This window comes from Trichechus manatus, unplaced genomic scaffold, assembly GCF_000243295.1.
Source record: "Trichechus manatus latirostris isolate Lorelei unplaced genomic scaffold, TriManLat1.0 scaffold00054, whole genome shotgun sequence".
In the NCBI taxonomy this organism is placed as follows: domain Eukaryota; kingdom Metazoa; phylum Chordata; class Mammalia; order Sirenia; family Trichechidae; genus Trichechus; species Trichechus manatus.
The window spans coordinates 2,989,387-3,016,879 of NW_004443990.1; the positions used below are offsets into that span (position 1 = coordinate 2,989,387).

The 27,493-nt window shown below is 35.0% G+C and overlaps 2 protein-coding genes across 8 annotated transcripts in view; both read right to left on the reverse strand.

Annotated features, from left to right (window-relative positions):
• BRIP1 (BRCA1 interacting helicase 1) overlaps positions 1-6,057 on the reverse strand; it is a 202,974-nt gene extending 196,917 nt beyond the window's left edge. The window contains exons 1-3 of one of the 3 annotated variants that reach the window (XM_023732687.1): positions 5,972-6,057; positions 3,190-3,312; positions 1,246-1,357 (exon numbers count right to left, since the gene is read on the reverse strand). In XM_023732687.1, coding sequence (XP_023588455.1) covers positions 1,246-1,357; positions 3,190-3,285 — 208 coding nt within the window. In that variant the 5' untranslated portion in view covers positions 3,286-3,312; positions 5,972-6,057. Of the gene's footprint in view, positions 1-1,245; positions 1,358-3,189; positions 3,313-4,945; positions 5,938-5,971 lie in introns of those variants that run through there. The other 2 variants (XM_023732689.1, XM_023732688.1) reach the window with 2 other exon arrangements.
• Positions 6,058-9,555: 3,498 nt separating this feature from the next.
• Positions 9,556-27,493, reverse strand: part of INTS2 (integrator complex subunit 2) — a 50,341-nt gene continuing 32,403 nt past the window's right edge. For all 5 annotated transcript variants that reach the window (XM_023732691.1, XM_004377845.2, XM_023732692.1 and 2 more), the window contains exons 16-25: positions 25,046-25,150; positions 22,260-22,424; positions 21,047-21,248; positions 18,350-18,475; positions 13,483-13,681; positions 11,959-12,210; positions 11,509-11,616; positions 11,286-11,391; positions 9,890-10,066; positions 9,556-9,767 (exon numbers count right to left, since the gene is read on the reverse strand). In XM_023732691.1, the coding sequence (XP_023588459.1) occupies positions 9,598-9,767; positions 9,890-10,066; positions 11,286-11,391; positions 11,509-11,616; positions 11,959-12,210; positions 13,483-13,681; positions 18,350-18,475; positions 21,047-21,248; positions 22,260-22,424; positions 25,046-25,150 (1,610 nt within the window). In that variant the 3' untranslated portion in view covers positions 9,556-9,597. The remainder of the gene's footprint in view (positions 9,768-9,889; positions 10,067-11,285; positions 11,392-11,508; positions 11,617-11,958; positions 12,211-13,482; positions 13,682-18,349; positions 18,476-21,046; positions 21,249-22,259; positions 22,425-25,045; positions 25,151-27,493) is intronic.

Below are 27,493 nucleotides of genomic sequence, written 5' to 3' on the forward strand. Positions count from 1 at the left end.
ATTCTTTTCTTTCCTTTTATTTATGTGGTGGATTATGTTAATTGATTTTCTAATGCTGAAACATCCTTGCATACTTGGTATGAATCCTACTTGGTCATGGTGTATTATTTTTTGGATATGATGCTGAATTCTATTGGCTAGAATTTTGTTCAGAATTTTTGCATCTATATTCATGAGAGATATTGGTCAAAAACATGTTGTTTGATGTATCAATTTTCATACATGTATCAAATGACACTTTAAGATTAATATTTTAATTCAATGAAATGGGTAAAATTTAATTCCTAAATATAATACAGAATTGTAATAGGTCTACATTTCAAATATATCAAAAAAAAAAACGCTAAATAATTTACTTGCTATAAATAGTAGTGATATTATATTCCCATCTATACCACATAAATACTACTAATTCTATTTTTCAGAGCTCTCCTATTAAAAGTTTAAGTTATTAACTGATAATCTCATTCTTCCTCAAAGAATAACTCAATAATCAAAATGGACCACCAAAAACTTGTAAAATATTTACTTTTTATTTTCAATACAGTCTTATCAGGAAAAAAATACACACACACACACACCCATGATTAGCTTCAAATTTCCCACATACATTAGGTCAAAGCCATCTAATTATGTAACTAAAATATAGCCAATACTGTATTTTAAATTATGTAGATTATATAGTTTTTCAGTAAAAGAAAACATTGCCAGGTATTTGTTACCAAATAAAGTAATAAAAATAATATGAATTCATACAAACAACATTACAATAAACTTGTGCTTATCTGGCATCCAAACAAGTAGAAAGCTCAACTAGAATGTTTTTTTATATACGTATTCCATGTTCTAACGTTAGGAAGGGACAGATAAATATATTAAAGCATTTACTCAGGAAAAAGAGAAAAAACTTTTAGTATATGTGATAGCATTGTGACAGCCCCATCTCTTACATATTTCACATACAAATTATGATCGAGTTATTTTCATGATAATTCTAAGCATTCCAAGATTCTTATGTACTCTTTGAATCATCATATAAAAGACTAAATTATGTTCAATATTATTTTAGGATTACTTAAATATATTTTTCTATACTGAAACTCTTTTGGAAGATATATAGCCTAGTGTAAAGAAATATCTTAAAAAGAGAATATTTAAATTAGCTAGAACATGGCTGAACCATTCTGAATAAAGAGTACTTTCAGGTCTCACTAGGCAACTTGAAGATATCAAGCAGCTACTTACCACTAAGAGATTGCTGCCATGCTAAAGCAGAACAAAGTAAGGCTAAGCTTTTTCCACTTCCTGTGGGGCTCTCCAACAAACAATGCTGCTTACTGTTTAATCCTCTGACAATCTATTAACACAAAAACAATAAAAAATCAGTAAGCATTTTACCTCATTAGGGTCTCTGTCCATCAGAAGTACAAAAAGAATAGCAAGAAGTGAGGTTGCACTCCAAGAACACAGCAATATAAAAAGAAAGAACAAGTATTTAGTTAAATCTAGGCCTTTATGCTTCTCCCTTAAATTATGTGGAACTTACAAGTATATCAATCATGAGAGAAAAAATAAAGGAGAAAGCAATCTGTGCCTTAATTATGCAAATACCTTCATGTCTGCAAAACTGGAATACACTAATGAAAGGGGCTGCGTAGAAATTTCATATTCACTGTTTACTGCCAGCAGTATAGGCCTAGCTTCCTGGGTATTGTGGTATTGTTAATGCCTAGCTTGCACAGTTCACTTTTGCATGCTCCTATGATTTTGATTTATTTTCCTCCTATTCTCCCCTCTTGCTTTCCCATGATATTGTCTTTTTTGTTATTCTTTCTCCCTCCTCCTATTCCAGTAAGATTAACTAAAGTTTCTTCTTGGAGGGTGGCAGAACAAATTGATAACCCTCAAGGACTAGAATTAACTCATCTGCGACGTGACAATTGTAACTAACAGTGCCAGGTGACCTTCAAGGATTGTCAGTAAGAAGGTAAATCATCTGGGGAATGCAAAATGTAACCACGGGAAGAGAAACTATAATCTTGTCCATATAAAAACTTTCAAGCAGTCTTCAGTGGGGAGACAGGTCTTTTGGGGGAGCTCAGTTCCCTCTGTCTCCTGTATATCGATGTACAATAAAACACTCTTGCTGCTCACCTCACCCCTGTCTCAGTATTGGCTTCTGCAGCAGGTGGCTCAGACCCGCCATTGCGGTAACACTAATACCTATTAATATCTTTGCTGAAAACCTAATGCAGATACTGCTAGTGGGAGTGTTAGTTGTTATAATCACTTTGTACAGAAATTTCTAGCAAAGTTGAAGATGCCCATTTCCAGCAAGTTCAGTTCTAGGTACGTACTCTAAACCTTTCCCACACGAACACAAGGAAGCATGTATAAGAAGCTCACAGCAGCACTGTTTGTCTCTGTAAAAGAATGTAAACAATCTATATGTCCATCAATAGGAAAATGGACAAACAAATTCTGGTATATTCATACAACAGAATGCTACATAGTCATTAAAATGTATCAATAATCAAAATGGCTACATCTTAAAAACAATGTTGTCAAAAAAAATCATGTTCTGCAGAAAGATAAAGATAATATTATAACATTATACAAACTTTAAAATATGTAAAATAATAGTATATATTATTTATGGATACATACATATGTAATAAACATATTAAAACATGCTGGGAAAGATAAGACCAAATTGAGGATACTAGTAACCTCGTTACTAGCAAATGAGATATGATTATACCAAAATATTAAGATTTAACAAAGCAGGAAAGTTGATTTACACAAGTTTGCATGTTAATTTTCTGTATGATAAAAATACATCAGAAAAATTAATGGTGAAAAACAAAGTATTCTGTCTAAAATATAGTAGATACTTTGTTGAAAGCAATAATTCAGTAAATAGATGTTCCAAATGAACTGAGAACATTTTTTTACAATGCTCTCCTTTGCCTCCTAACCATAAACATATACAGTTTAGTAGTGATCAATAGTATTTATTTTGCCAAAGGTTAGGTTTTTTTTTTTTATATTCTTCCAAATGAACTGAGAAAATACTCTCAATCCATTTACTATCTAAGAAAATGAACGCAGTCAAACTCAAAATATATTATGGATCATAAGCGTCTGTATCTTAATAAAGACTTAAAAAAACTTCTGAAAATTACTTACAGAATTCATCATAGCAAGCTGTGATGGGTAAGCTTTACAAGGAAAGTTAATCTTCACCCCACCAATTGTATATTCAGAACATAGTGAAGACATCATGCTTTCTTGTTTATTTCAGATTCCTAACTGCAACAAAAATGAAAATCAATACTGAAACTATGATACTCAAAGAAAACCAGACACTCAACACTAGGACAGAAGTCTAGAAATAAACATTGGAATTAACAAATATATCAACAAAACAAATAGAAGCAAAAGAATTTGTCAGTTTGTCATACTGTAGTGGCTTGAGTGTTGCTATGATGCTGGAAGCTATACCACCAGTACTTCAAAAACCAGCAGGGTCACCCATGGTGGGTAGGTTTCAGCAGAGCTTCCAGACTAAGACAGACTATGAAGAAAGGCCTGTCGATTTATTTCTGAAAATCAGCCAGTGAAAATCTATGGATCATGTTATGAACTGAATTGTGTCACCCAGAAGTATGTGTTGTAAATCCTAACTTCTACACCTTTGGTTATAACCCCATTTGGGAATGCGTTCTCTTTTTTATGTTAATGAGACAGGATTAGTGTGGGGTATGTTTTAAATCAATCTCTTTTGATATATAAAAGAAATTAAACAAGCTAGAGAAGCAGAAATGGGGGAAAAGAGATGCTAAGCCACATGAAGATAGCCCAGAAGCAGAAGCTCAAAGAAACAAGGACCTTCCTCCAGAGCCGACAGAGAGAGAAAGCCTTCCCCTGGAGCCGGCACCCTGAATTCGGACTTCCAGTCTCCTAAACTGTGAGAAAATAAACTTCCGTTTGTTAAAGTCACCCACTTGTGGTATTTCTGTTACAGCAGCACTAGATAACTAAGACATTACTAATAAGCCCCTCAAGTTAGAAAGCACTACACATTAGCCGCAACAATGGATCCATACATACCAACAATCATGAACTGTCCCAAAACCTGACAACTTTTTGTTCTGTTGTACATAATATCGCCATGAGTCAGAGCAAACTCAACAGCAACAATGGGCCTGCGAAACGACTTGTAGTCTGACAAATCTGGATTTGCATCCCTACTCCACTATGTATTACTGGTGTGACTTTGGGCAAGTTACTTAACTTCTCTAGACCTTAGTGTCCTTATCTGTAAAATACGGACTGTAATAGTATCCACCTCATAGATTGCTATAGAGATTAAATGAAATAATGCGCAAAAAGGACGCATTAGGTGCCCAATTAAACATGAGCTCTTATTACAAATTCGATCAGATATAATCAGTCTATAGAAACAAACAGATTCCTTATAAAGGCTCTTTGCAACTCCGCATCACGATTCTTTTTCTCCTCCTATTCTGTCCCTTCCTGTTTTCCCTTTCTGCAGTTTGCCGGTTAGAAGGAAAGACCTGTGGACCAGGAGTCAGGAAATTTAGGTTCCGCATCAGGTCTGACAGCAACTCAGATATGTCTTTTCACTTCTCTGGACTAAGACCCTTAACTGTAATAATCTCTAATTTAAAGGTTACTGTAAAGAAGAAAGTGCCTTGGAACATAGAGGGTGCTCAATAAGGTATAGTGAAAAGAGGATGAGCTTTGGAATAAGGCAGACCTAAATCTGAATTCCACTATGTGACTCACTTAACCTCTCTGAGCCTGTTTCTTCATCTGTAAAATGGAAATAATACTAGCTACCTGATAGAGTTTTCATGTAAATTAATAACAATATTTAGCCAGGCACTGAGTTAAGAATTAAATAATGTACAGAATGCACCTAATCCAGCATCTGACACAGAGAAAGTGATCCACTTTAATTCCGCCTCCTCTAACCATTGTTTTTAACCTAGGATCTCTAGGTGTAATTCAAAAACTGTGACCTCTTGAAGTTGTCTGTGGCTGATAGCATTCTTCTGAGAAAGTCCATAGATTTCTCACTCACATAAATATATCTTAAGGAAATAACCTAAAACAGAGAAAATAAAAACTGAAAATGTTAGCAATTTAGGAAAATTATTTGCAATAGTGAAAAAATGGTAAATTCAACCTAGGGATAGAGGGATAGTTAAACTATAATACAGCAATACAATAGATTATGAAGCCAATAATAAACTTAATCATAGCTGTGTATTCCAAAAGTTAAGAACCACTATTCTACTAAGGTATTTTTCCGTTCTAAAATGTTGTGATTCTCTCTGTAAAACTCTAAGAATGGCATCTGGTGGAATCTAATCTCAATCCGAATCAACAACTCAAGGCCACCCTAACTACTTAGCTATAACCTAGAAATCAATCCATCCTCCACTTCAGCTGCGGCAACGTGCGTCTCAAACGGGATGTTTTCCCGGTAACACTGCATAACGGGCAAACAAACCGACTGCCGCCTGGCGCCTCTCCGGCCAAGAGGTAACGCGGCAATCCGAGGTAGTAACACCGCTCCAGGGGGGTAGGGAAGGGACTCCCGTCTACCCAGGTTTTCTTCCCCTCGCTTCCTTCCTCTCACAGGCAGTTGTGATCCCCAAGGCCCAGGGGTTCCAAACAACACCGACGGGCCTGCAAAACGACTTGGGCGAAAGCCGAAGGCACCCTACCGGAAGGCTTCGCGCCCTCCCAAGGAGAGACAAACTCGGCAGTCCTGAGGAAAACCGAAGCAATATTGATTCACGGGAGAAAAGGTAGCCGATTTCTAAGAGCAAATTATGCGAAGCCCTGGCTGAGAAGAAAGGACTCAAGCCTCAACCCTCCGCGTTTCTCACTGGGTCGCTACTGCCCCCTCCTTCTCCCAAGTTCGGGGCGGCTTTACCTTTTCTCCCCTTGAAGTCTAGTGAAACGCCTTCAGCTACACTCTTCCCGACGAATTCCCGCTTCCCACCCGTTCGACTCCCAGCACCCAATCGCCGAGCGAGCTCAGGCAGCCAATCACCCGCCCAGACCAGAAATCAAGCGACCAATCCTGGCTCAAAGATAGGCGGCGAGCGCTCTGGCACCCAATCCAAGCCTCCGAAATAAGAACAGCCCCAGGGTACTTGGCGTCACCGGAAGGTAGATTACCAGAAAAGTAAACCATTCTCGCAAATCTTGAGGTTTTAAAGGAAAAGCACCTTCTCCGCCAGACTTTGAAGCAGGTAATTTAACCACGGCAGCAGTTTCCTTGGAAACCCGAAATCTCATTCTTAAAGTTCGTAGAGCAGTGAAAAGGAAATGCCTTGCTGAGTTCTCTGAGCATTCTTTAGTGCCACTTTAAATTTCCGAACTTTACAGTACCTGGAGTATCAAAAAGATTGTGAAGCGAAAATTGCCGGACTAGTGAGCCAAATTAGGCGAAGAGGTTCTATGACAACTGGCTGGAGTATTCAAATCTTAGTCATAGTCTTCAAGGCTTTTCCAGATAACCAAATTCCGCTAGAGGCACGCTCTCGAGGTCTCCAGCCCCAGATTACTTCAACCTCCACTAAGGTTTATCCACCTTTCACCCCTCCGAGACCATTTTTTTCTTTGCCAAGAAGTATACAAAGACAAGGATAATCATGATCTCGCCAAATTATGCTTGTTTAAAAAAAGTTTTTGTATAGCCTAAACTTAGCTCAAATACTGTTGTTAGGTGCTGTGGAGTCAGTGCCGACCCACAGGGACCCTGTATACAACAGATCAAAACACTGCCCGGTCCTGCGCCATCTTCGCAATCGTGATGTTTGAAACCTGTTGTTGCAGCCACTGTGTCAATCCCTCTCGTTGAGGGTCTTCCTCTTTTTCGCTGACCCTCTACTAAGCATGCTCAAATACTAGTGCCACAAAAAAAAACCTGACGCAGCTTCTCAAATTCTAGTACCTAGAGTTTGGGGAGGGGAAGCTTCTTGGGAGCAAGGGTTGGGAACGGGGCAAGTTGATTTGTTTGCCTTATGGTTTTTTTCCTACATCTTCCCAAAAAGTCAAAACTTGTAGTCATAACAATAAGTTTTATCCTTTCACCTAGTAATCTGTCCCAGAAATTTATCCTGAAAAAGTGTTAACACCTCAACTGATAAAAATGCATACTTGTAATACTGAAAAATGATAAACTTCCCAGAAGTGATGGTGAGATGATTAAATTATGATCTATGAAATCAACAGATTATGAAAGTAATTATAAAATCTAAACAACTTGCAGGGAAAAATTCCATGTAAAGTTAAATGGAAAAAAGCAGACTCCAAAATGGGTATTAAGAATTTGGTTATGTGGAAATACGTACGCATAAACAAAGATGAATGGAAAGTACAAAAATGTAATTTACTGTTAGGACAGTGGAAGAATAATGCCATTTATTTATAATCCATTAAAATACCTTCAAATTGTTATTCTGCTTTTACAAATTTTTTATATATCAAATCTTTTAAATAACTATTCCAGGTAACTACTGTAATTTTCCTCTCCTAAATCTCTAAGGCTGTCAACTGGCTTTAACCTTGTATTGACATTTAATGTATGTGGAATAACACAAAGAATACACATAGGCTCTGGAGGCAGACAGTCCTAGATTCCAGTCCTTTGAACTGTGCTTTCAGGTTAACAGTAGTGGAATTAAACACAACAAAATTACAAGTTCATCTGATAAAGAATATGAATGTTTATAAATCAATATTCAAAATAGCTGCACACATCTGTTTTCACTTGAATAAAAAAAATCACATTGTGACAAATTTTATAACCTTAACTTAAAATACATGAATATTAACATTTGCTAATATATTTACATATTTTTACATCATCAACAAATCTGAAGAAAAACAGCATATGTTATTATTTTAACACAGCAGGTTTTGACCAGTCTTGGAAAATTGATCCAGGAATGTGCACTGCATTTAGTTAGAAAACATACTTCAACCTTTTCTGAACTCCTAGAGGACGCCTAGTCACACAAAATATTCCAAGGCCCCAGTTTGTTTGTTTTTTTTTTTAAAAAAAAGCAGTTTTATTTAGTTTTAAGAGACTACAAAACTGCTTTGTTTAAAAATAGGAAAATTCTTACGTTGTTTAAGAATTTATTTTTTATTTTTTCCGTAAAAACTACTTAATTGAACATTAAGCATCTAATAAAAGTTATAAATATTCTATCATGTATGATACTATGTACTTCATGATTTGAAATAGCTACAAACTATTTCTTATATGATACTGTTATGAGGTAGGGGCAATAGTGATCCCATTACAAAGGAGTCAAATGAGACGTTACTATTCACTAGTGAAAGGCTGAAGTTAAATTTCGTTTCTTAAAAACCACATTTTCTTATTATCTGGCTGACTTATTTACTCACTGTTATTTTCAAAACAGTGAAGAGATCTGTTTTGAGTGTGTGTTGGGGGAAAGTGTCATTAAGATATATCTCAGAAAGCAAAGTACCTTAAACATTGGACACTTAATTTTTTAAAAAATGAGGATTATAGGTTACCTGAATACATCTACTTAATCAACAGAAGTTTCTAGCAGAAGACTGCAAAATCTGTCAGCAAGATGGTATTTTCCATATTTTAATTTTTCCTGAGGTTCAATACTGTATATATTTTCCTACTCAAACAATGTATCAAGGTAAGATATGAATTATAATCCTGATGACAAACCAAGAGCTCTTTAATCCAGTGGGTTTTATTGCTCTAAATTTTGTTTATTTTCCCTTTCTGAGCATTAGATAAGTTAGTAAATCATTATAAAAATAATTTTAAAAAAAGAAAAACCTAAATGAGATTTCCTTTCAGGTTCTTTGCACAAAGATGATTCTTAAAATCCCAAATTATTCAAGTATCTCCTTAAACATATGGCTTCATATATTAGTAAAAACTGAAGCAAAAATGTAAAATCTTTAAATTCTCATCTATAATTCCATGGAAATCATTATAAAAGTAATTTGCCTTCTTTAAAGCCTTCTCAACACTTTCTTGAGAACTGGAATTCCATCTTGCATTACTATAACTTGCACTGAAAGTCTATGAGACTTCTATTTGGGTGTTTAACTCCTAGTTTTTCCTGAATTCTCCCTTCCCTTGAGCCCTTCTCCCTGCCATCACTGCAGCATTGTAGCACTCTGTAACAATCTGAAAGTTAAAATAAACACTAGGGCTACCCAAAGGCTCATTTTTATAATTAAAGGCATGGAAGTCTTTCTTCACTTCTAAAGCTAAACACGATGCCAGATTCACTTTCCAGTAATGAGTTTCTTAAATGTGCTCCCAATGGAAAAAAAAAAAAGGTCAGCTGCTACAATATAAACATACCAGCAAACTGTCAATCATATACAGGCAAGCATAATTCTCAGAGAGTTCTAAGTTGTATTCATGTTGAATGGAATCGTTTTAGTGATTCCAAGACATTACTGTTCCCATCCAGTTTAACATTTGTTATAAGATGCAGATTCATGTTGGGTATATACAACAGCTTCATTTTTTGCTTTTTTTTTTTAAATTCCACTAACACTCATGTTTATTATTTCAATTATTGTGCTTTCAATACAATGACAGAGCTGCACATCAGGATCCATGCTTCTAGCCTCCCTAGATCCATTTTTGTAAGACGGATCTTTACAGAGTCCAGACCATCCACTTGGTTTCTCTTTTATTTGTTGAAGACCTAAAAACATAAGGAAAGAAAAATAAATTAAGGAAAGAAATCTGGAAAGGATTTTGGCCTCTTTTCTTTTTTTTTTTTTTTTGAGATATTAAGCTAACTCTTAAGAATAAGTAACTACTTACGTGTAATAATTGGATCGATGTCTCTTGTCTGAGTGGCCACATCAGAGGCACAGACTTGCCCTATTTGGATTAGCAAAGACATAATATCCTCATACAGTGGAGGAAATGCTCGACAAAAAGAAACTAAACTTGGCAGAGTTGGCATGAAAAAAGCATATCGCTTAGCTTGTGTTAAAACTGTTGGAAAGAAATGAAATAGAATTTTTTACTTTACAGATATAAATTTAATGTACACTGGGCCTATACAATATACTAAGCACCATGCTCTGTGCTGAGGATACTGAGTTTTCTACAACATGACCCAGCCCCTACCTTCAGGGAGCACACAGTCTAAAAACCAAACCTGTAGCCTTCGAGTGGATTCCGACACATAGCGACCCTATAGGACAGAGTAGAACTGCCCCATGGGGTTTCCAAGGAGCGGCTGGTGGATTCAAACTGCTGACCTTTTAGTTAGCAGCCATAGCTCTTAAATCAATCACCATCCAACACATAAATTCTTATTATGCCCAAGCACTGTGATAAATGCATTACATGCATTATTTCACTCAAGTCTCAAAATCTTAATGAATGAGGAAAGTACTACCACGTTACCGATTTTATGAGACAACTCTTAAACTTTCGAAGTTAAGAAACTTTTTCAAGGTCACACAGCCAGTTAGTGGTAGACTAGGGACTGAACTCAGACACTTCAAGATCTTAATGACTAAAATAATTATAACATAGTGAGGTGAATACAATGGAAAGAAAAACAGTATTGAAGGAGCATTGAGAAAGAACACTAAATTAAGTAAGTCATAACTTAGAAGGACTGAATTATAGTTCATATCTTTTAAAGTAATATATTTTTTTACCATTTTAGTCTACAGACCAGAGTTGAATACAATGTTAAATATGCTTTAGAACTAAAGGAAACAATATGTTTATCTCTTATTTCTACATATAACTATATTTTTATGGAACTTTATTTATAATAAATCAACTTATTTTCTACTGACATAATTATATACAGAAAGTAGATCTGGTTTTTTCATTATAAAATGTGAAAAGCTTATTACATTTGCTAGAAATCAGTACATATTCATTCACAAAGTGAAAGATACAATATGCCTACCTATTTACCTTCTCTACACTATAAATCACATTTGTAAATAGGAAAACTTCCAAAAGAAGAATAATTCGAAAGATAGCATAAGTTAAAACTAAAAAAAAAAACAAACCCGTTGCCGTTGAGTCAATCCTGACTCACAGCAACCCCAAAGGACAGAGCAGAACTGCCCCATAGGGTTTCCAAGAAGCAGCTAGTAGATTCGAACTACCGACCTTTTGGTTAGCAGCCAAGGAGATATATGTACTAATTTATGTTAGAAGTTGTTGATATTGGTTGGCTACACACCTGTTAGCAAAGTTCCCATGACATTGACAGCTAAGCGAGCCACACTTAGTGACTTTGGTAATGCATACTGGATACACAAGTGAGAAAGCAACTGGATAGCAAATATCTGCAATAAACAATGCAAATATTATGTTTCTGAAGAATACTTCTAAGTATTAAAAATATAACTAGCAATACTGGAGGGAGATAAAAAAAATTTCTAAACTTCCAAAATCCTCGTTACCTGTTTTTCAAGTTCTGGCTGTGCAATAAGCTCAGGTATGAAATCCAGACAGATATGCATAGATGGAATACCTGCAACCGTCAGAGGCAAAAGTTCACATGGATAACCCTATCTCAACAAGAAGGGAAATAAGATTAGAAATAAAATAAATACAAGTCAAATACAGATAAAAATATAAATAAAGTTTCCACTTCCTTTCTATGAAAGTTGCTCAGAAGGCTGCAGTATCCTACATGTATCCTGGTATTTCATTTCCCTGATGTACTAGAATAAGGATAAATTATCTGAAACACTTTACTGGATTTTTAAAAAGTCTTAAAAAAAATCTGGATTTTCTTCCATATTGCATTTGTGTTATCTCCAGTTTCTAAATGAGCTCTATTAATTTAGTATTCAAAGCCCTCATGAAAACTAAGTCCAACCATAAAGCATCATTCTTTGAAAACAGACCTGAAAATGAACAAGCTTAGCAATGTTTGGGTCCGCAATATACATTTGGTGCAACAGACAACAGATAAGGCACTGTACTTCTCGAAGGTTACAGAGCAAATTATCTTCTCCTTCCTCCACTTCCTTATTTGGAGTGCTGGCAGTAATGACACTCTGTACATTTCTCAGCAAGCTGTCTGGATTGACACCCTTTGCTTTCTCCTCTTCAGTAGGTAAGCAAATCTCTAAGAGAATCTGGACAGCTGCACTATCCTATAAGCAAATAAAATAGTGAATGTAAGATATTTTTGAGAAATTTGTCAAAAACCAAATCTGATTTTGTTTTCGGATTAACAGAAATGATAAAATAACCAGTTTCTTTAAAAAACAAACAAACAGGTACTTCTAAGCACAGAAGTAAACAAGCTATGAGGTGATGTTTCTCACCTTTGTAGAGTCATGAATCCCTTTAAGAATCTGAAGAAAATTATACGCCTTCTCCACATAAAAATAAACATATGTAATAATGCTTATCTAGCAGGAAGGACTACAAAAGTGAATATATGCATCTCTGAAAGATGGCCACTGCCTGGGCTAAAAGAAAGCAATTACTTAAGAACTTGAGTATTATTAAGTAAAGCTAACCTTACTTTACAAGCATCATTTTTGGGCTGAGGAGTTTTTGGTTGTTGTTATTGTTTTATTTGCAGACTGCCTAGGCTTGAAGCCTAGCTCTGCCACTTACTAAATATGTAACATTGAGCAAGTCACTTAACCTGAGTTTCCTAATCTGTAAAAATGGAGATGATAATACTCATAGGTTGATTATAAAGATTAAATGAGTTAAAATACATTAAGAACTTATAATAGCACCCAGGATATAAAAGCATTATATAAATGTTAGCTATTATGGTCCCCAATCCCTTATACGAAATTCTTAGGTCCAGATATGTTTTAGAACTCGAAATCAAACATATTAAAATTTTACAGCATAACATACCAATATTCACATTAAATAAGATAAAGATCATAATTAGCTTCCCATTAATTCAGGCCAAGTTTTGCCACCAAACAAGTTTTTTCTGCTATCAGGTCAGGTTTTTCTGCCAATTGAATTACCAAAAAAATGTTTCTATTTTCATAGCTTTTCGTATTTCTGTACACAGACAAAGAACTGTGGATCTATATTACTGCTCCTAATTCCACTTATTACCGATAAGATTTCAGAAAATATATTCCATACTAAGAAAACATTCTACATGGGACACCTCAAATTGCTTAACATTTTATCATCTTATATCTCTTGCATTACTAAAAATGACCACTTAAGGCATCAGTAAAATTCTGCGTTGTTACAATATCATGAAGATTAATTCCTGATTTTACTAACAGTCTATCTGGTATTCAAAAGCAAAGGTAACACCGTTATTTAAGGAATACACAATATATCACCCTGGTATATAGAGGACATAACATGTCATCTATTTAATTGATTTCAATACTAGGGAAGCCCTTGGCCTTTTTTACTAAATTTTAGTTTATTACCTGAGCAGCCAGTAATGCATTTTTCAGTTCTTCTCTGGTAACTTCTGGGGCATCAGTTTGTCCAACTAAACCTATTGTATTATTCTGGGAAGGCCTATCTTGCTCTGCTGTTTCCTTCAGATGAGCACTAAGGTAGGCTTTAGAAGCAAGAAGATATCCATTCAACATGTGTAGAGTAATATCCATCAGTGGGGGGCATCTGAACACAGAGAAAAGAAAAATGTATGAGAAAGAATAAAAATTTATAAATTAGCCAGAACATGACAAATCTAGTTTAAAAAATTAGAGAAATCTGAATAATGCAGTGTAGTAATGCTTGTCCCACTGAAATATTTGTTCTCAAAAATAAAAGTGTAATATACATTTCTTATTCTCTATCTTTGAAGAGAGTCCCTGAGTGGTGTAAATGGTTAACTTGCTCAGCTGCTAACCAAAAGGTTGAAGGTCTGAATCCACCTAGAGGCACCTCAGAAGAAAGGCATATGATCTACTTCTGAAAAATCAGCCACTGAAAACCCTATGGAGCACAGTTCTACTCTGACACACATGGAGTTGCCGTGAGTCAAATCGACTCAACAGCAAATGGTACTTAGTATACTTCAAGATACAAATAATAGTTGTTATCTATTTAATCTTCTCAGCTACAATCAAATATAATGTATGCCCCAGAAAAAAGACTTGCCTTTTTAAAGAAAATGGTACTACGAGTAAATCTCTTAGCTATGAGCCTGTGAAGCAACTTTCCTCAAGGAGAAATATTCTATTATTGACAAGATGAAGGACACTAGAACAGAATATTTATTCTTTCTACTCCTAACTGTTCCTTCTTTGGAACAGTTCTTTGGAACAAGGCAGCTCTATACAGGCAGTCCCTGGGTTATGAACGAGATTCGTTCCTAACTGTGCCTTTAAGTAGAATTTGTAAGTCGGTAACAGGTGCCGCAGTAGTTAGGAGCTCAGCTGCTAACCAAAATGTCAGCAGTTCCAATCTTCCAGCTACACCTTGGAAACCCTGCGGGCAGTTCTGTTCTGTCCTATAGGGTCACTATGAGTTGGAATCAACTTGATGGCAGTGAGTGGGTTTAGTGGTTTAGTGTATCAAAAGCTGCACGTGCAGCAAGTAAAGGTGATTGTGATGAATTTGCTGCAAGTAGGGGTTGGTTCACTTGTTTCAAAATGAGGGCAAATTTACCTAACATTAAAGGGCAAGTAGGAGTTGTCCATAAGTCAGATGTTCATAACCTGGGGACTGCCTATATTCTAAGAGAGGTTCATTCACTTGACCTGGAGAAGTTATTTACTGAGCTTCAGTTTCCTCATCTGTAAAATAGGTGTATAGTTATACATTCCTCAAAGGTTGTTATAGATTAAATTTAAACGAGATAAAAACAGATATACAAATTAAATGCAAGAAAGAAAACAAATTAGTAACTACTACAATTTTAAATGTCAAGCCCTTAGAAAAAAATAGCAATTCTACCTGTCAGTCTCCTTCATGGAAAAAACTAGCACTTGTGATTAAATAGGCACTACAGCTTCGTAACTGTGAAACACTGAAACAATCTAAATGTCTATCAATATGTAAATGGTTAAATAAATCATGGCAATGTTTCTCAAAATTGAAGACAAGCATCACCTGGAGTATTTGTTTAAAAGAAAAAATTCCCAAACTCCAACCCTGTAAACCCACTGCCATCGTGTCAATTCTGATTCATAGTGATCCTACAGGACAGAGTAGAAATGCTCCATATGGTTTCCAAGGCTGTAATCTTTACAGAAGCAGACTGCCACATCTTTCTTCCTAAGAGTGGCTAGTGGGTTCAGACCGCTGACCTTTCAGTGAGCAGCCGAGTGCTTAACCACTGCACCACCAGGGGTCCTAAATGCCAACCCAGACATTGTAAATGAGAGTTTTGAGAGTATAGGCCTGGTAATCTATATATAGAAGACTATGCATTTAAGATTTACCTATTTAAGAAAATTTGAAGTAGAACCCTGCATACTAAAATGGAAAACATGCTGAGAAGAGTTAAGTTTTAAAAAGAATAACGCTTATAGTATAACACTACTACTTATATTTTTTCAAAAAAAAACCTAAAAGACAAAAAACTAAATATTTCTAAGTTTATAAACACATAGAAAAGTAAAGCTACATACACACCATTATGATAACTGAAGTTGCCTCTGGAGATGCAACTGGGATTGATCAAAAGAGATCGAGGAGGTACTTTGTTTTAGAATGGCAGAATAGTAGATTATCAAAGAGGGAAAGACTTTTCACTTTACACTTTTTCTTGCTGTTATATCTTCTATGTTATGAAATGTTAATGTGTATTATGAAAACATTCATATATATGAGGGAAATAGTATAATGAACCCCCAAGTATCCATCACCCAGCTTCAACAGTTATCTAGACATGGCCAGTATTGTTTCATATATACCCCCACCCACTTTCCCACCACCACCACTGGGTTAGTTCAAAGCAAATTCTGGACATCATATCATTTATATGTTTATATATTTTCATATTGTTTGATATTTTTAAAACCATGTGAATGATACCTTGGTGAAAAAATTAAATTTAAAGAAATTAATTAAAAGATAACACAAAGGTACAGGGATAAAACTGTAATATGTCTACAAAGAGCTGATACGCTTTATAGATGAAGAGCTCTTTAAATCAATAAAAAAGTTAAGCATTCCAATAGAAAACTGGGCTAACATATAAAGAAATACCAATAGCCAATAAATATATAAAAATGTTAAATCTAATAAAAAAATAAAGTGGGAACCCATTTTTCCCTATCAAATTGGAAAATATTACATAAAATAGTATAGGAAGGTGTAGGAAAGAATACAATATCAAAGACGGCTATAAAATGGTTCAGCTTTTCCAGATGGCAGAATGAAAATATGAATCAAAAGTTTTTAAAATGAACATGTTACTCTTGCCCCAATAATTCCAGTTTTCAGAATCAGTTCTAAGGAAAGACCCAGAAGTATGGGGAAATGCACATAGTCAGCACAGCCCTACTGATAACAGCAAAAACTGGAGAAAAAAAAAAAAAGTCTAACAAATAGGGGGTTGGGTTAAGAGCATAGCATACCTATAAAATGGAATACTATGTAGCCAATTAATATTAAAAATATCTACTAACATGAGAAAAGGTTCACAAGTTGTTAAGGAAAAATCCAGGCTACAAAAAACTTTACATATATTATGACAGCATAATTTAAATAAAGAAAAATATGTAAATGTATAAATGAAGCTTTATGAACCAGTTATGAGCAGATGTTCTGAGAAAACAAATACCAAATCTTAAGAAGCAATTGTTCTCATGTTTGTTTGATTCTAATTCAATTCCTTTAAGCAGGGAAATTAGATAAGTATTAGGCCTCAGTCTAGTACCCTGAAGATGGGCCAACAGACTAACATACAGAGAGGAATTCTGTTTTTTATTTCATCTCCTTAGTATGTGACTAAATAATTAGGCACATAAAAACATACCCTTAAGCATTGTAATCATTTGTGAAAAGACCAAGCACTTTGTCCAGACTTGGGAAAACAATATAAAATAATGATGCAAGGACAAACAGTATCGTTTCAAATCAATACAAAATCTTTTTAAAAAATTAATAAACTCTGCATAGTATAAAACTTATGTAAGAATCTGCTTCCAGAACAATTGGAAGTAATTCAGGTGAAAGGAGATTTTAAACACTGATGAACTGTTTATTTTAGAATTGGCTATTTTCTATAAGTGTCATTTACTATGGTTTTACTTTTACTTTTAGACTTATTGTCATTTATACTGATTATTTTCCTGGTTCCTATTTTCTAAGAGACTTTGAGCTCACCAACCATATTTGACTGCCTTTGCCACTTTAAGAATGCCATCCCTATGGGTGATGACAGGTAAGTATATGCATAGAGTGTATCCTAATTAGTTTTCCTGACTTCAGTTCATTCTCCTCTAACCTACCTAGCACAAAGCCTCTCTTTTAAATTATCTCTGAAGTCTGCTCTTCTCCAAAATTAACCCTCCATTCCAAGCCTTTTTCATTCTGGCTTCCACACTTTTGCTCCCAGTATTCTTTTTCCCAGAATACCTTCCTAAATTCCTAGCCCCACCAAGTAATATCTGTTCATCTAAACCCATCTAAACCCTATCCTTCAAAATACTACTCAGGTCTCATCTCCTCCACAACAACTTTCCTGAACTTTTAATAGCATTCACTGCCTATACTATTCAGCTGCACATAACCATATTATTTAACTTTTCATGTATTTCTCCACGCACATGATAATCACTTTAAAGCCAACCCCCTCATCTTTGATATTGCTTAATATAGAAACTAGAAATTCAAATATAAATTATTCAAATTAATTAACTCTGCCTTTTCAGATGAACTCACTTGAAAGCAACTGCTTGAATTCAGCAACTGGCAAAGATTACAGCCAAATGTGAAATTAATGACACTAATGTCACAATTAAAGACACCAAAATGGTCGCTGTTTTAATGTATGGAATGATTCACAATGAACCAATTTTTTAAAAGTCCTTTTCTATGATGCTAGCAGAAACAGTGCCATTCTTTACTGGTCTTGACCCTGAGAGAAAGAACAGCCAATACTGATGGCTGCCAATACCAAGAATGATATTTCCCTAAGGCTAGGTTTTATTAATCACATACCAAATATTAAGCTGAATATAGACTTCATGAATATAAACCAAAAAAAAACTCCACAGGCCATACTAACAGTTTTCTGCAAGAACAATAAGATAAAAGTTTAAACTGAATTTCTTCAATTTCTTTTGATTCTCCAAAGCATAGCTCTATAATAAAAATCTCAATGACACATACCTGTGAACCCTTTGGTCACACCTTAGGACAATGAGAGGATCTATCATCAGGTCATTCTGAGTATATTTTTGTTGTCGTACAAACTTTATTGAAGGTTGCAGTGCATTAACTGTCATTACCCACAGCCTGATGAGAAAATAATCACATGTTCAAGAACAGCTGTATTATAACTGAAACAAATTTCCTGTAGTCATCCAGTCCTTTCTATCTTAGAAAGATATATTCAGGAAAAAAAATCAGAAAACAAGTGTGAAGGAACTTTGAAAATTTAAAAACTATAGAAATCTAACCTATTATTGTCTCTCTAAAACAAATAAGGACAAAACAGTAAACACAAAGTAGTCACAAAATCTTCACAGTTGTAGTGGAATAATCATGGCATATAAAATAAAAACTTGAATCAAAACCTCAGTTATACCATATGTTATGGATTGAATTGTGTCTCCCAAAATAAATATCCAGTGTGCATGTTATTATGACTGTATAAGTCTTATTTATAGTTGGGTAGAAGTATATAACAAAGAAAATTTAATCAAAGGATATCACATAGTTCAACTGTAAATAACACTTATATAGTCATAATAACATGCACACTGAATATTTAACCAAAATATTTGACATAACAGTTTGGGAGAAATGAGGGAAAGGGAAGTCTATGTTGTAGGGGATGAGGATGCACAGGGGAGGAAGTAAGAAAGAGTACTAAACCTTCATCTTGTATAACAGGAAGTCAACAGATAATTTGTAAAATTGGAAAATCAGGAAATGCTGTACCAGCATATTATTAAGAGATATGGGAGAAGGGTGCATAAATACCAGAATAAAAAGATTAAAAGTTGAAAATAGTTGTCTCTGGGAAGCCAGAATCTAAAATGGGAAAGGAACCTGATATACTATTTAACTTCTTAGATTATGTGCATTTATTACTTTATAATAAATTTACAGTTTAAGTAAATTAAATTATAAAATAAACTATAAAAGTAAATTAAATTCGAATAAACCCAAAACCAAACCCTCTGCCATCAAGTCAATTCTGACTCATAGTGATGCTATGGGGCAGAGTAGAACTGCTCCATAAGGTTTCCAAGACTATAAATCTTTACAGAAGCAGACTGCCACATCTTTCTCCCATGGAGCAGCTGGTGGGTTCAAACTGCCAACCTTTCAGTTAGCAGCTGAGCGCTTTAACCACTGCACCACCAGGGCTCCTTAAACTCTAATACTAGGTAAAAATTAAAAAGTAAAAATATTCCCAGACCTACTGAATCAAAATCTCAGATAGTTAGGCCCAGTATTCTCCTTTTTTTAGAGCTGCCCAGGTGATTCTGATGCAATCTATGGGTCAACAAAGACTCATTTGATGAAAGACAAAATAATCCAGTGTTTCCCAAACTTTGGTGCACATTGGAATCACCTGGGGAATCTTTAAAAAAAAATACTAATGCCTTACTCCCACTCACGGTCACTCTGATTTAATTGGCATGAGGTACAACCTGGGCATTGGGGATTTTTTCCTTTTAAATAGCTCCCCCCTATGTAAAAGATGACAACATTAAAACAAAAAAGAGGGACTAAAAAATGTAGACATAAATTTTTCATATGGAGAGGAAGTCAAGGCGATATAAAGAAATAAAAGACTGGTATAAACTTAGAAAAATAGGGGTAAATATTAAGGTAACCACAAAGGAAACTAACAATCCTATATGTCAAAATAAATAGCTCCCCCTGCCCTTCGCCCCTCAGCACCTGGTAACCACAAATCTACTTTTTTCTCAATGCATTTGCCTATTCTAGATATTTCATATAAATGGGATGAGGCAATACTCATCCTTTTGTGTCTGATTTATTTCACTTTGCATAATGCTTTCAAGGTTTATCCATGTTGTAGCATATATCAAAACTTCATTTCACCCCCCTGGACATCCTTTTAACTCTGTACTAAAGTCACTCCTGAGGTTCACCCTTCAGCCAAAGATTCAACAGGCCCATAAAACAAAATGAAACTAAATGGGCACACAAGCCCAGGGGCAAGACGAGAATGCAGGAGGGGACAGGAAAGCTGGTATTGGGGAACCCAAGGTCAAGAAGGGGGAGAGTGTTGACATGTCCGGGGGTTGGCAACCAGTGTCACAAAACAATGTGTATTAATTGTTTAATGAGAACCTAATTTGCTCTGTAAACTTTCAACAGAAGTACAATAAAAAAAAAATTTTAAACTTCATTTCTCTTTATGGCTGAATAATGCTGTATGTATAAACCACATTTTGCTTATCCACCCATCAGGTGATGGACACTGAGCTGTTTCCACCTGGATATCAGGATTTTTAAAAGCTCACCAGGTGATTTTCATGTGCAGCCAAGTTTAAAAACTACTGCAATGATGCAAGACATAATAGTGATCTATATCACAATTAGTCACAAATGACTATAAATAAGACCCTACTGTTAAAAGAATTTTCTCAAGTTGGAAATAATTTGTTTCTCTCTATTTCTTAAGATAAACTTTATTCTTTTCCTTAAAGTTGTAACAATTCTTTAATTAGTAGTCTTCAGAAAGGAATTAATATTGTCCAATATTTAAACAAGATTGATATAAGTGGGTGTTGTGAAATTTTTTTTCAACAATTAAGTTCAGGTTACTATATATTATCATTGCTATACATTTATCTATTACATGTACTGATACACTAAAATTACCTTCTAGGCATGACAGTATTAAGAACCATCCATAGTTTATTGACTGTTTGAAGAATTCTTCGTGGAACCCCTGAATTCAACAGCTGGTTCATATTGGATGTTAATACTTCTGCATATGGTATAAGTTCACTGGCAGAGAGTAGAGTCAAGTGTTCTAGAATCTGCATCACTTGTATGTGACTTACTGGGACAGCTGAAAATGCTAAAAAGAAAATTTAGCGGTCACAGTCTAAATTTTATAAAGTTTTCAGAGCTGGAAGTAACATTGCTCTCTCAGACTACAGGCGAAACAAAACAAGAAGACTACACTGGTAAGAAATAAAACATTCAATCCTAGGCATAGTTTTGACTAAACTTACAAATAAGGAGACTTAAGAAAAATTCATGTAAGTACACCTGTTACTTCATGAAGAACAAGAAAACCAAAATCTCAATTTTGAAATCACATCAGTGACCCAAGACTGTCATTTTCTTGGTGATTCAGTTTGATTTTAAAAATCTACCGAAACAGGAAAATAGACCCATGTACTTACGCCTTGTGGAAGTAATGTTATTTGAAAGATTCAAACTTTTTAACTTAAAAACTACCTAGATTTGTGCTCTCCAATACAACAGCCATTAACTACATCTGCTGTTGAGCAGCTGACATGTAGCTAGTCCAAAGTAAGATGTGCTGTAAGTATCAAACACACAGTAGACTGCAAAGACTTAAGTGTGAAAGAAAGCAAAATATCTAATAATTTTTATATTGATTACATGTTGAAATGATAAGAAATTGGATATATTAGGGTCAATAAAATATATTATTGAAATTAATTTCACCTGTGTCTTTTTACTTTTATAATTTGGCTACAAGAAAGTTTAAAATTACATGTGTAGCTCGCATTATATTTCTGTTTGGCAGCTCTGATCTAGACATTGCTCTATTACACTTACTCCTGACCAGTTTAGGACCTTCCTAAAACCATGCTACTTGTATTTGGTGATACAACATAGAACCTATGAGAGAAAAGATACAAGCATATCAGAAAGAAATGGTTAAAACTCCTTAAATTCAGCGAGAATTACTTAAAATATATTCATCAAAGACTTTTATGATATCCCCAGGAAAATTCTGCATAATTTTAAGATTTCAATAAGCTTAACATCTCTTTGTACTACTAACAGGGGAAAAGGAAGACTATATGGAATAAAATCTATACATGTACTATACCTTCTTGGAGTTGTTTAGGAGAGTGGTTTTTGGCATTATTAGTCAGGAGCATTCGCCTCAACAGGGCATCAGTCCCTGTGATTTCTTCTTCACAGATCCAGTCATCCACAATACATAAATGTGGGTAGTTAGTTGCAAGAAGACGCAATAAAGCAGAATGCAACCCTTGAAAATTTACAAGAAGTCAACTGGATTCTCCATTCTTAAACACCAGAGGCTTTCCCACTTCCCCTCCAATTCAGTAGTTAGAGCCAGGGAATTTGCTTAAATAAAGATCCCCCAAGTGATATGATTCACAGTGAGTTAGGAATTACTACCTATCACAGAAGTTCTCAAGCTTCTACCCCATCCCAACATGAAAGTCTCCCATCAGGTAAACCTGTTTAATATAACAGTGGTTCAGGAGTTGTAGGGGGAAGAAAGAAGGATGGGGAAAAAAATGTCAATCTGGAGTACATCATACGTGGTTTGAAAAAAGGCCTCACTCAGAAATTCTGACAAGCCTCTGTAGGAGAACATGCCCTCTCCTCCAACCCAGTTGCCCACTTTTGAATGCCTAAATGGTCTCAGGCACTTTATGTGCATTTTCTCATTTCACCCTAATATCCTTCAAGATAAGCAATATTGCCTCCATTCTACTGTAAGGAAACTGAGGCTGAAAGACATTTATTAACTTTCCCAAAGTCACACAGTTTTCAGCAAACAGAAGCAGTACTAATTATTTCCACAAGAGGGTATATTTGTCTTCCTTCAAAAAGGGTTAAAGATTAAAAGGAATAGGAAACGTTCCTTTTACTAAATCAAAAGCCTTGTTTTTAACATTTTGTTTTAGCATAGCTTGAGTGTTCATGACTATTACCATATAATATCAATAATGAGAAAATACATGATAATACAAGTACCCTAAAATACCTATTTAATTATATGAAGTACCACTATGCTAAATGCTTGGCCCATAACTAACAATTAGGTAACTATTAGTTACCTAAAACTGTTGTTGCTACTACACTATAATCATCATCACCATCAGAGTAGTAAAAGTAGTAGTAATTGCAGTAAAGAAAGAAAAAAAAAACCAGACCCAGTACCATTGAGTCAATTTCAACTCATAGTGACCCCACAGGATTTCCGAAGCCATAAATCTTTACGGAAGCAGATTGCTACATCTTTCTTCCACTGAGTAGCTAGTGGGTTCGAACTGCTGACCTTTCAGTTAGCAGCTGAATGCTTTAACTACTGCGCCACCAGGGCTGCTAGTAATAGCAGTAGTAGTAATAAAAAGTACTTTAGATCTGATCATCCCTTTATTATGCAACTTCGATCAAATCATACCATCACTTAGCCCCAACAGGGATAATATCTGCTTCCTTTCTCACAGTAACTGATTAAACATTAATGTTTCTACATTTGAATAGTCACTGTAACAATCAAAAGTGGTTATTATTTTACCCTGACCGGGAACATAACAGACAGTTCCTGTTGGAGCAGTAGAAAAGTGGGGTACAGAACTCAAATTCTAGTAAAATGACCAGACTTAATGGTCTGAGACTGGAGGAACCCCAGAAAGCATGGCCCCCGGAGTCTCTGTCAATCCAGCACTAAAACCATTCTTGAGGCCAACTCTTCAGTCAAAGATTAGACTGGACCATGGGACATAAAATGATACTCGTGAAGAGTGTGCTTCTTAGCTCAAGTAGACACATGAGACTAAATGGGCAGCTCCTGTCTGGAGGTAAGATGAGAAGGCAGGGTCAAGAGCTGGTTGAATGGACATGGGAAATCAGGGGTGGAAAGGAGGAATGTGATGTCACAGTATAGGGAGAGCAATTAGGGTCACATAACAATGTATGTATAAATTTTTGTATGAGAGACTAACTTGAATTGTAAATGTTCACTTAAAGTACAACAATAAAATGAAATTTAAAAAAAGTGGTTATTATTTTAAAGTCCAAACCTCTAAATGCACACAGAAATGCTACATGTACACTTAAGACTATCACGAAAGAGTCACAAAACATTAGTGCAAATTAATCTACATTTCATAATCTTTGCAATTAAACATTTTAATTGCCAAATGCTGCCAAATATAACATCCTTTCTTTGGATCTAGATTATGCAAAGATATAAGTAAATACAAACATCTGGTTAAAGATACCTAAGGAAGACTCATGTTCCTTCTTGAAACCAACCAAAACAAAGAAAATTCCAACTTAAGATAGAAAAAAATCCATACTCTGAAACATTACAAGAAGAAAAGGTGTTTAATTAAGGAAAAAATCTAGTTTAAAAAAATATTACAGTATATTCATACTATGGAATACTATGGAGCAATTAAAAACAATAAGGTAGATCTACATTACTATTATGAAAAAAATCTCCAAAACAAGTGAAAAAAGCAAGTCTCAAAAGAGGTAGTATTAACAGTTGTAATTAAAAAAAAAAATTTACCTGTGTGTGTGTCTATCAGGTTCAACCACATCAAATTGCTATTTTAGTAGGTCAAAAATAATTGAATACTTGTAATTCCACATTGTTCAACCTATAGAAGAAAATGTCTGAAGACACACCAAACTGAAAACAGCCAGTGTGTGTGTTTTTTGTTTTTGGTTTTTTTTTAGGGGGGTGGGGGGTGGTGGTTGGAAGGAAAAAAGATTTAGTGAGGGAGGTAACGAGGAATTTCAGTCTTAAATTGTCTGAATTTTTGACAATAAGCACCTATTACACTTTTATAACATTACAAACAGTAAGTTTAATCATTAACTTTAGCAGTAAAAGCAAGTAAATACCTCCCAATTCCTGCTGTAGCCCTTGAGCCTGTCGAATAAGGAATTTGATAGGAATCTGATCCATCAAAGAAGAAGAATATGATTTGGGCTTTCTTTGCATGGCAGCTGTTAGTCAAAGAAAAAGTGTAAAATAAATAGTCAGAAACAACAGAAATCTTAACCTTCAACCCAAATGGAAACAAAAACAAGGTTAAACTACTCTTAATTTGCTTAAGATGTAAATACAGCACACAAAGGATGAAGAATCACTACCAAAATAGTGAATACACAGGAAGAGCAAGAACATACCTAAGGCCGAGATTTGGAAAATGCCTTGAAATTGAACTAGGGGGTAGAAAAATTCTGAGCGAGAAAAGTCATCTGCCATAGCGTCTTACACTGAAAAAAACCTGTGAGTCAAGACTTGCCTAAACATAATGAGAAAAACCAAATGCAGGCATAGTCACACAGCTTACAGCTTCATAATTCCAATGTAACTCACAAAAAGAAGACTTAATTTAATCATATTATGTACTACAATGGTGACTGACTCTTTCTAAGTTAGGCAATATGAATTTGACTTCCTTCTCCCACACCTCCTACCTTTAGCCAACCAACAAGTCTTTTTTCATTTTTGTTCTTTTTCTGCTACTTAATTCAGTGCCTACTCATCTTCTGGTTCAATACTTACTATGGCCCGGTTTCCCTGCCTCCAATTTCTCACCTCTCTAATCCATCCTTCACACTGCTGCCATAGTTCCCTTATTTAAATACAGATTAGGCTAGATTATATCTCTCTTGACTCCATACTCAAAAACCTTTAAAGGATCCCTAAAGTCCACAGAGTGAGGGTCCTTGTCAATCAACACTATCTTGCTCTGTGTCATCTCCCACCATATTCTATATGCCTGGTACTCTCATCTCATTCCAAGGTACTTTGCTTGTACACCACAGGGATATATAAGAATCTCATCAGGGTATGTGTAGCTTGGAGAAGTATACCCAATATACTTATTCTTTTTTCAATTACAAACCACAGAATGTAAAGCTTGACTTTTTTTTTTTTTTTTTGGTTGAGGACCAAGAAAGCATGTAAGAAGCATGTAAACACAAATGTTTGAATAAAGATTGAGAATCACTGCCTATACAGACCATATACCTCTTGATTAGATACACTGTTGATGTTAGGAGCCATTGAGTCGATTTCAACTCCTAGCAACACGATGTGACAGAGAAGAATTGCCTCGTAGGATTTTCTTAATGGGAGCAGATCGCTACATCTTTCTCCCACAGAGCCACTGGGTTGTTTGAATGGACAACCTTTTAGCTAGCAACCGAGTGCTGAGCCATTTGCGCCGACAGAGCGCCTTTGATTAGATATAACACCCCCTTTAAATTAATAAATTAGCATTCTAGTTTTCCACACCCATCTTTTATGAACTGAGTAAGAACATGTCAGAAGGCAGTTTAAACAAGAGTTAAGAGCATAGGTCCCAGTGATGGTCTGCCTGGGTTCAAATCCCGGTTTCAACACTTACTACTTAGGGAAGTTACTTAATTTCCCTGTGCCTCAGTGTTCTCACCTGTAAAATAAAGATAACAACAGTATCTATCGCATAGAATTGCTGTATGAGTTAACACATGTAAAGTACTTACAGCAAGTGTCTGGCACAGAACAAGAACTCAATAAATGTTAACTAGTATTACTAAGATCTAGAGTCCCCAAGATCAGTTTAGGGTGAAGTATCAATATTTAAATTTCTAGACCTATAAAATTTAAGACAAAATCTTGAATATATTTTAATGATTGCATCAAAGAACTGGCAGCCCATGAAACATTGCCTAAAGCAACTGTTTCTCTTTAACATCTCTGTGAAATACACATTGAGGATATTCTTAATCCTTTAGTAAAAAACTAAACTACAATTACAAAAAGCCCATGAGGTCATTGGTTTTATATATATAACATGAACAATCACATTCCCAAATTTCTTCCAATGTATTGCTTTCAAGGGCTCATATCTAACATTTAACCTCAACCTCAACAAAACTAGAAATGTTTTAAATATTATTATTGTCTCTTGTCGCTTTTGTGGCATTTTAATCCTTAAAAAGATGGAAATCTTCATAATTCATTTATAAAATTAGTGTAAACCTGATACCAAAGTCTGAAAGAAAGGATGAAAGAGGAAAAGGAAAAAAAAAGAAAAGAAGGTGGGAAAAAAGGTCAGTCTCACTTGGTCAGTCTCACTTGCTTAAATACAGATGGAAGAATCATTAAAAAAAAAAACAAGCAAACTAAACCCAATACCTTACCATGAGCAAGTAGGGTCTACTCTAGGAATACAAGGGTATTAATTATACAATGAATTATATAAAGAAACCAAACTTGATAAATGTCAAAAAAAAAAAAAAAGCATTTAATTGATAAATTAATTTTTTTTCTTTTAAATACATGTCATTCTAAGA